This window comes from Convolutriloba macropyga, chromosome 13 (assembly GCF_964194025.1).
Source record: "Convolutriloba macropyga chromosome 13, txConMacr16.3, whole genome shotgun sequence".
Taxonomy (NCBI): domain Eukaryota; kingdom Metazoa; phylum Xenacoelomorpha; order Acoela; family Convolutidae; genus Convolutriloba; species Convolutriloba macropyga.
In genome coordinates, this window is record NC_134480.1 from 13,384,137 (window position 1) to 13,394,557 (window position 10,421).

At 36.3% G+C, this 10,421-nt stretch overlaps 2 protein-coding genes across 6 annotated transcripts in view; both read right to left on the reverse strand.

Moving 5' to 3' along the window:
- The window catches only part of LOC142351863 (striatin-interacting protein 1 homolog), a 454,798-nt gene that overhangs the window by 259,555 nt on the left and 184,822 nt on the right, over positions 1 to 10,421 (reverse strand). The window lies entirely within an intron of this gene.
- On the reverse strand, positions 4,577 to 6,515 carry LOC142351489 (uncharacterized). Its single transcript, XM_075403533.1, has one exon. The coding sequence runs from the start codon at positions 6,251 to 6,253 to the stop codon at positions 5,009 to 5,011; it is 1,245 nt and encodes a 414-aa protein (XP_075259648.1). The 5' UTR covers positions 6,254 to 6,515; the 3' UTR covers positions 4,577 to 5,008.

The following is a 10,421-nucleotide window of genomic DNA, read 5'->3' on the forward strand; positions in this document are numbered from 1 at the left end:
GCGTGGCCGAATAAGTTGACACAAATCTAATCTCAGAGAGACCATGACATGATAGATTCAAGACCTGATTGCTCCTGATATCTACTATGATAATTTTTGCTTCAATGGTTATGAAACATATTCTATTCCAATCGTAGCTACCCATTCTAACTGATGGCATGACATCACACTTCACTGAGAGATCCTAAGAGTGACTAAATTTAATCCGCTTTTCTTTCTCATCCCAATATGACCAATCAGGAGTCTTCATCTGATCCCATTTTTTCAAATACGGCCATAAGATAAACTTTCGAGTGGGAAAATTTCTTTCTTCAAGGTCAATTTGGTGTTTGAACGGATCGAATATATAAGCTTTACATTTAGTAGTTAGAAATAAAACCATCAGACGTCGATCATCACCGTGGAGAGGAAAACAATGAGATACTTCTTGCTTCAAATCAGCCTCTTTTCTTCCAATATATGAGACACTATCTCCATGAACTATCATTTGTAAACACTTGACCTGGCCACTTCTAAATGTAACCCTGAACAAATAGTCATAACTATCGCTACATATGAAATATGCCCCACTTTTCGCTATTTTCTTTGACAATAGGTAACTTTTCAACCGTTCACCATACTCAGCAAAACTATTTTTCAGCTTCCCCAAATCATATTTTGAAGGGTGAAAATTCTCAATTAACATGCGTTCTGCTTCCTCGATTGCAGCCGTGACGTCACTGTGCGCCGATGCATAGTCCTTGACCAAATGCGAATTTGACACTGAGAGCAAGTCGCGCATTTTTGCCTGTAACTCAACTATTTTCTCAATGCACGCACTAACATTTTGCTTATCTTCGTCAAACAAAAGACAGTTTTCATCGATAACTTTGAGTCCTGTCTGTTTGAGGTTCTCTACTTCGCTAAGGAAACATTCACGCAGACATTCTTGCTCGGTGATATGTTCAGCAATCTTGCTATCAATTTCTTCTTTCTTTGTACGCAACGGTTTTTCGCTTTGCTCCAAATTATTCATCATTTCGAAAACATTTGCTTTCAATTCGGACGCCCGATTGTCAAGGTTGTCAAATTTGTGTTCACTGTGGTCTTTCATGCACGCCCAGCAGAAAACGGAATCACAAGTTCGACAATACTGATTCTGCAACATCTTGTGCTTTTCACAAACCAGAGGCTCTTGTCCTTTCACATCCTTCACTGTATGTCCTCGTTTTAAGTGACTCAAAATGCATATTCCACACAAGAAGCTGATGACGATCAATTGAGAAGATTCCGTCTCAGTACAATCACAGCTTTCACAATTGAACAATTCTACTTCTTCGTCCTCACACAGGCTACACTTACTCCGACATGCAACCCCGCCGCTTGCGTTACAATCATCAGGTTTCAATGACATCATCTGAAAATTTTGCTTCGACCATTGACACGTTACTTTTCAAATAATGTTATATAACATAGCCTAGTCAATGATAGTCTAGTTACATTCACTTTAAAAACCTTCATCAAATAAAGAAAAGCAAAAGAACAATGATTTCGTAATTTCTTACACAGAAGGAGAATGCATAATTACAAAAATCTGCACCTTCAAAAAAATAAGAAAAAGAAAAACTAGTATGACAACATATTTACTTGGTAATATATTGCTGCTTAAACAACGCATAACGCTACTTGTAATACAGGCATTTTGAACTAAAGCACCTCGAAGAAAAAACTCGTGAAAAAACAAACAAAAAAAACAGCAGGACAAGTCCTGACGTACAATTCAAAGAATTTTCATTGACTAACTAAAAAACTAGACCTAGAACGGACTATGAATGGATTGGGAAAACCATTTAGAAAAAAACCGATCCAAAAAATCAAAGTGAAATAGCCGCATGTGAACAAAAAACCACTAGCGAGAAAGCGAATTTTTGTTCAATTACCGTTTTCTCAATCTTTAAATTTAGAGCGAAAAAATTTCACGCCGCAAAAACCACTCGCTTTTTCGCTCCACTTCCTGTTTCGGCGTGACCAAAATCACTACTCCAATTTGACTTCAAAAATCATGAAAATGTGTGAACCGATCTTTAAAAAAATGACAGCACCCCAATACAATTCAAATTCTTTGAATTGTAATAGTGAAAAACTCTGAGAAAGGAAAATTAGGAGGACAAGAACTTTTTTAACTTATATTCAGGCCTCCGTATGAACGTAAGCAAACTAAGAACTACAAAGATTACTAAATCCAGCTTTAATCCTCCAACGGAAGTTAATTCCCACTGTGCTTTAACTGCTTATTCTATTTTAAAAGCTCAAGGTAAAGATAAATAAGGCGAACACATCCTATCCTATAAACGAAGATATCAGGAGTGCTCCTGAAAAACAATCCGAGTCCTTCTGAACCTCGCCAGTACACCAAATGAACATTTCGGACAAAGCAGAAAAAAAATAGCAGACAAAATGGTGAACAAAAAATAACAGTTTTTAAATTTTAAATACTTTTGGTATCAGCGTATTGAATAACGCGATTTTCAACAAAGAGCTTAAGGGAATGGACAGAAAACGTGGCATCCAAAAAAATCATGTTTTACATATAAAAAGACAAGCAGAGGCAAAACAAAAAATTGTGCAAAACAAAAAAAAAACGAAAAATAAAGTTGAAGCCAGCAAAAAACTAACAATATGTTAAATGTCTTCTGTCAAACAAAATTGTAACGCTAAAATTTACGCAAGAAGCCAGCTGCAAGCTCAAAAGAGTTGCCATTGACCACATGAGTTTGAAAAGTCTAGAGTAAACGAAAAAAGTTTAGAAAAAACGAAAAAATTGCAAAAGTATTTGTTAAATTGATAATTTTGTCTTAAAGTTTGACAATCAAGTTGTCAATTCCAGATTAACACAATTAAAAAATATTATTTAGTCTGCAGTATTTTAGATAAAATTTTTTAAATAAAAAACAGCTTGAGAAAACTACAGGCGAACACAAAAATTTGCTCACTTATAAAAAATATTATCAGAGCTACATTTCTGTTTCAAGGCACTTGAAAGAAGTTAATGGAAGAAGTTATTAAACTTAAGAACTACTTTTTTCTTCTCGCATTAAGTTTCGTTTTCATCGAAGCACATTTTCCAATCTTTATTTACAACCTAAACCGTTTTTTGCTCTCTCAATTCAATATAGTCAAAGAATTTTGGAAACGAATCGAATTCATTTTCAACATAAACAGAAAAAAAAATGAATTATACAAAAACTTTTTTGGTAACTTCTTTTGTAGTTTACAACTAAACATACATAAAAAAAATCTTTTATGCAATCGAGAAAGCTCACAAAAAATACGCAAGCCTTAATATGCACAAACCTCTCTAACTTTGAAAAAAAGGCAAAAAAAACTAAGAAATGGAGAAAAATTAGAACACATTTGTCAATTTAATTGTCAAATTTTATAGAAAAACAAAGCTTCCTACAAAACAACACTCAATTGCATCAAAATACTACTCAAATTCCAACAAATACCAGGTAGAATTTCAACTGGTAAATTTATTCAATGCAGTATTTTCAAGCATCTCTTCTACACGCAATAAAACAAGCAGTAAAATAATGCTAAAATGAGAAAAGAAAGTCTTCTGCCTTTTTCCACTCATATTCTTTACGAAAACACCAACTAATATCAATCAAGTTTATCAAATAAAAACAGCATATCTACAGAACTCCGAGTTATAAACTTTCAGGTGACGAGTCCTTAAGAGATTCACAACTAAGACCAATTCCAAAATAGTTTATTTGACAGCATATTAGTTTTTAGAAATCCAGGGGGAAGATAGCATTGTATCAAGGCGGAAGAAGCACGGAATATAATTTCACGAAAATCAGTGGCAACTCAAGCAAATTTTTGATCCATATTCTAAATATACGCATTAGGAATTGATTAATCTGAATTCCGAAATAAGAAATAAAGATCTTCAGCTTTGTTAACTCATGTTCAAAAAAAATCTAGCTAAAAACCCATTAAGGTTTTCAACTGGAAAAAACAGATCTAGTAAACTTTGAATAAAAGATTTTTAGGTGAACACCCTTACAGCGGTTTATAATTATTAGCAATTTCAATACAGTTTAATTGACAACTCATCAAATTGCGGAATTTTCAAAGGATGTCACAAGACGGTACACTAAAGAGGAAACCTAAGGAGAAACATAGCGAACAAAAAGTCAAAAATGAGTGAAACAATAAAAAAAGAGAGCAAATAAATAAAAAGAAATATCAAAACAAAAACTGAAAAATTAGGGAAAAAAGTAACTCAAAAATTATTTCTCTAATAACCACAGAATCACTTAAAAATCACTGCTGCTGATGGCAAATGCAATTTGTCAGACAACACTGATATTTTAATATATTCTAATATTGTATGATCAGTAACAACTTTTACATGCAGTTGTTTAGAGAAAATGACCGGAGCAAACCTGAGCAAAAAACTGCGTGTAGTATCATTGTGACTGACGAGCCAATAGACAAGTAGCAGATCTAACTCAAATGCATTATAGAGAACAGTAATGGTAATATACAGCAACGCCTCACTTTCAATTAAAAATCATCAAATCGGCACAACTTGAATTAATATTTAGTACTAATATTTAAAATCTGCAGTACTGAGCAACAAGAAAGAAGTTCATCACTAAACCATAAAAAGATATGTTTCTATTTCTCCAGAGCTATTTCGCAAACCAGGAAGTACATAAAACTTGGATCCATTTACATCAACAGTAGTTAACAGTGAATCTCCATTCCACTTATGCTTTATCGGGCCCGTATATATGTCATCTTTACGATAAGACGTCATAACAGCTTCGTCTTCTGCACACCAAACGAATAAATTAGAATCAAAGATTGACACAGAGCTAATATTAGAGACACCAGAGACGGATACAACCCATAATTTCTTCAATTCCATACTTACAATGATGACATTTAAGTCATTCGTCACGAAGCATATCTTATCACAATCATAACTTCTCATTCTAACTGTTGGAAGTTCATCTTATTTTACTGTAAATTGTCTCTTATGAGTGAATTTGATCAACTTTGTCTCATCGTCCCAATAACACGACTCGGGTTCCCAAAGATCCCAATCGCCAATTGTGTAAGGCCACAAGAAATGTTTGTAAGGAGGATAAGTAACTCGCTTTAGAGATATTCGATCTTCTAATGGACTGAAAATATAAGCCTTCTTATCAGTGGAAAGCAGTAACACACGCAGCAAGTTCTCATTGCTGTGAACAGGGAAGCAACAAGAAATATCGCGCCTGAAATCGACAGATTTTTCATCCCCCAATGACAAAATTTCATCTTTGTCAATTGATACCTTTGCACACTTCAGTTTTCCAAGCCCATACGTCAATTTGTACAGGTATAGGTAGCTATCGGTACAAATAAAGTAACCCTTTAAACTTTCTGAGGCTCCAAGATTTTGATCAGCATTTAACTTAAGCTCTTTTTTCTCTGTCATAACTGACTGCAGTCCATTGCATATTGATGAACTAAATCTCTGAAACTCCTCGGCTAGCAGGTTCTTTGCGTATGACCTAACATCTAAACTGTTCACAGACACAAATTCTACGCTCAACTTCTTGCAATTATTCACATCTTCTTCAGTTTCCTTGAATTTTTTCAGCAAGTGAGCATTCGAACCGGATAGAAGATCACGCAAATTCTGCTGCATTGAAACTGTTCCATCGACAGCTACAGAAATTTGACTCAATTCGCCACTCATCAATCCGCTATTTTCCTCAATTACTTGCAAACCTCTTTGTCTCAGCTTTTCAACTTGAACCCCACATTCTTCTCTCAGTTCCTTTTGTTCGCTCTTATGTTTCTCGATCGTTGCACAAATTTGTTCTTTCTTCACATGCAGAGGCTTTTCGTTCGGCTCTAACTCGGTTAACATTTCAAACACTCTCCCTTTAAGCTCTGACGCTCGTTTTTCCAAGGGTTCAAACTCGTGTTTGCTGTGCAGGCTAGTACATAACCAACAGAGAATAACATCGCAACTTCGACAATATTCCTGCTGAATCATTTTATGTTCACGGCAAATGAGGGGTTCCTGTCCTTTCTGGTTTCTGATTGTGTGATCGCGCGCCAGGTGACTTGAAATGCATATTTGGCATAGGTGTTCAACGCTTGAAGCAGTTTGATCATCACTGACGGCACAAGTTCCACAGTGGAATACCTCGGCCACTTTTCTTTGACAAAGATTGCAAATGGAATTGTCAGGCTGGTCGCTCATTTGAGTTTCAAGCTAACAAAAAATCATGAATAAAACATAAACCGACCAAAGCCGGACGAATTGCTCTCGAACGACAGGCCTGGGGGGCTTTGGGGTAGCAGTCAGAATAAATTCAGTGACGCCTCAAAAAGTGACTTTAGAACTTACTTTACACCACTAGTAAGATTTAGATAGATTGAAAAAAAAGAAAAACAAACCGACTAACGTCGGTCGAATTGCTCTCAAACGACCGGCGAGCGGTAGACTTCGTCAGTAGCTAGCCACGGTTTAGTGAGGCTATCTTTAGATTAATTGAAGGGGAGCAAGGTGAGCGCAGCGAGGGGGGGGGGGGGGGGGGGGGTGCATCAGGGGGCTGATGAGGCAGCAACAGTGGGTGGGGGCAACAGTTGGGGGGAGCCAATCGCCCTTCGCACCATAAGCAACAGTGGGTGGGAGCAACAGTTGGGGGCGGGGGGAGTCAGTCGCCCTTCGCACCATAAGTAGAAGTCTCCAAAACAGTTTCTGTCAATCGCTTACTTGAAGACTAGTGGGCTGAATGGTTCTAAGAAAACTTTATGCAAACTGTGCGCTACCTATTTATCCCGCTCCTGAAGACAAAAGTCAAAGGGGTCAGACAAAAAACCGGCCCAGCGAAAAATTGCATAAAAGACAAACAGGATTAATAAATTTGCTACAAATTGCTTTTGAGAGCAATTAACAATGACTTTCTAAAAAGTGCCTGTTAAGTCATTTTTGATTAAAACAACATTTCCGCTATAACTCATTGTAAATGAGGATCAGGAATGATGACATTACGCCAAATAACAGCAGCGGAAGTGCTGCATCAACAAAAAGAGAGAGATAGATAGATAGAGAGAGATAAAACGTGAACGAGAAAGAGAAGGAAAAAACCCTAGCCGACAGAGAAAGAGAGAAAGAGACGAATATTTCCATGATAGGATTCGACTCTGCAACTTCTAGTTTTCTAGCCTTGTTAGTAAATAAATCATATAGTAAAAACTGAGAAGGGCAAAATTAAAAACAAAATTTTTCAACTTCGCAGCAAAAACAATTACAATACCACTTAATGTCTCAAAAATTCTCTGAAGTAATTCATCTCGAGACTTCAAAAGTTTTGTTGGCCAGTAATGGTCGTTAAACTCAGAAAAGGATAAAAAATACTGATAAATTTTGGAAACATTGCAAATTTTAACAAATTCTCCTAAAATTCAAGATTTTAATATCTTAAGAACCATTTCATTGTCTGAAGAGATTATCCAGTGTCCATGTTTCCAGATTGAAACAGTTTCACTGGCTCCATACACTTGGAACATGAAAAAAATTCCAAAAAATTGATCAAAAAATTAATTTTAGACAAAAGTTGCTAAAACTGGAGTAATAAAAATATTGATCAGCACTCCATTAAATCTAGAACCTATTCAGCAGCTTATTATCAAACCTTGGCGGAGGTCTCAGTGCCGCTGGTGCCAGAAAAAATCAAAAACATGAAAAACTTGCAAACATTTCAAAAAATTGCTAGAATTTGTGATATTAAAATCTTGAAAAACTTTCCATTACATCTATAAACTTTGCAATAACATATTATCAAACCCTAAAGTACGTTTCGTGGCCCTTGAGGCTAGAGAAACCTAAAAATGACGAAAAAAATTTCAAAAACCTAAAAACTGCAAAATTTATTTAAAAGAATTGACAAACTTGTGATATTAAAAAGTTGAAAATTATTCCATGACTCACAAAAATTTTCCATTAACTTATTATCAAACCCTAACGGAGGTTTTCTGACACTTGAGGATCAGAAAACCTGAATAATGACTATACGTGTCAAAAAAGTGAAAACAAAATTAGCAAAAATTGTCAAAAATGCTAAAATTCGTTTTGTTTAAATCTTGCAAGACATTCCACTGCATCTAGAAATTATACAGTAACCTATTTTCAAACTCTAGAGGAGATTCCTTGACTAAAATGCTCGCAAAACAATAGGCAAGTCAAACCACTCTCAAACCCAGCCTAAAAACCCAGTCAAACCCAGCCACTCCAAATTTTTTCACCTGTTTCATTTTCGGCTTCAAAACTCTAATAAAATTGATTAAAAAAAGGACTTCTCCAATACTCCTCTTCGAGTCGTAAAAAGGACATCTCCAATACTCCTCTTCGAGTCGTAATAATAATAAAGACCGACAGGACTAATATAATTGCTACAAACTTCTTTTTGAGAGCAAATAATTAAATTAGATGCACTTTTAATTTAACCTCCTTGAGCAATTAGGAAGCAGTAGAAGTAAAAAAACATGAATCACCTTGTTAGGGGTACAAAAACGAATGAGTATAATGTATAATTGTATTAAAAATATATGATTCGATAACAAATAGAGAAGTGAAATATCATATTGAGCAGTTGCTACATCTAAAGCAGCTGTATCCAAGATTCACTGTCGTCATATATCTGGTCTCTCAGTTCGAATAAACTTTTCCATATTTCAGATTTGGTTGTCAGAATTGGTAAGACACCTTCCATGATCAGGCTTTTTCGACAACTGGTATGACGTGTTTTGGACCTATTCTGCCCCTCCCTCCCTCCCCCCCCCCCCCCCCCCGGGCACGTGCTATCTTTTACATAGCAACGTCCTGTACAACAAAACATAAGTTGTAACTGGGGTTAAAAACAACGGGATTGGGTAGAACAGATTAGAGCCAGGGTTTTAAAAGTTAAAAATATAAGCAAAATCTTACTGCAAAATAAAAAAGCGACCTTGCTCAAAATCAATCGTTTTCTTCATCCATTCTATTTATCCTTTTAGTTATCGTTGTTTATCAGCAGCTGAACAGATTTTCAAAACTCTGGTCGCAATCGTTACAAAAACTGAGGAAGTTGAACCAATTCACCCCCCCCCCCCCCTTCAGGGTTATTCAGAATACCCGGAAGCTGGCATCAATTTCAAAATTGCCATGGCTCTATTACCAATCTGACAACTGTGTATAAGACACTAGTGGGCCAGGGACTCACATGGTACCGAAGGGGTATTTTGGCATTTCTTGGATTTCAGGTGCCTTTTGAAATCACTACTTTGACCCTACAGCGTGGATTAGTTGATCGTTGGCTTATACTGAGTATTTCTTTAAGCTTGCGTAGAACATTGACTTTCAGAAAACCTCTCACAAGAGCTTGCAAAAAAGTTTATTCGAATTAGCCTAAATGTTGAGATTCGTTTATTAAAGTTTCAGAGAAGCGCTGATAACACATCTTGTGTATCGACATGCGTGCCAGAAGATGCAAAGTTTCACCCTAAAACCATGAGGATCGCTTGAAGCTTCAGTCAAATTTTGCTTTTCTTGTCGGAAAGGTGGATGGGCAGAGACAAAAGACGGAATATTTTGAACGGGTTTTAGAGGAAAGTCGAGACCTGAGCGTCAGTCGCGAACACCAATTTTCTCAAATAATGAAACTAAACCTAGTTTTATTTCCACAGTGCTGTCCACAATGAAAGAATTACAAGTGGTTATTACGAGCAACAAACCGCAACCGGTCTTTTATTGCGAACTGATACTCTCGCTCCCGTAATCGTACGATTATTGTTGTATCATAAGCATCCAGATCTTGCTTCGCTACAAAAACATGGATAAAAGGACAAAACCATAATAATGATGAATGGAAACCAGTGATCCACGAGGAGCTCCCTCTACGAATTGACCGAGAGGCCAGAAAAAAACAGTCCAAAAAATCCCTGTTTGCACAAGGAAGCAAGAAAACACAAGCGTTTATTCCGAACATACAAAATTACCGAAGCAGTGAAGACTAGATCAGCTGAATAATTGAGGGCCTTTTTTGATACGTCAAAGGAAGAACATCAATGTCAAGTCTTACGAAAACAGTCAGCCCCGGATGCTTCCGAGAGCATGCTGATGAGGATTTGTTGCATATCTCCTCCATTACAAGATGCCAATATAGCTACTTACAACAGAAGGCCAAAAGGGAAGCCAAAAAATTCGTAGAAACAGTTTAGAAGTCTTAATTGATGAATCTGCTCGTTTTCAACTAAGCGACAAAAGAGACAAAGCCTAAACACTGTTGTACTTCACTTTAACAATCGATCTTTGAAAGAGCTCTTTGATTCTTCATAAAGATTTCCTGTCCAGGTAATTGCATTTGCTTGACCCAGATGACGATTTA

Bases quoted from the DNA above. Each gene is read 5' to 3' on its own strand.
- LOC142351489 (XM_075403533.1), bottom strand. From the start codon at position 6,253: ATGAGCGACCAGCCTGACAATTCCATTTGCAATCTTTGTCAAAGAAAA.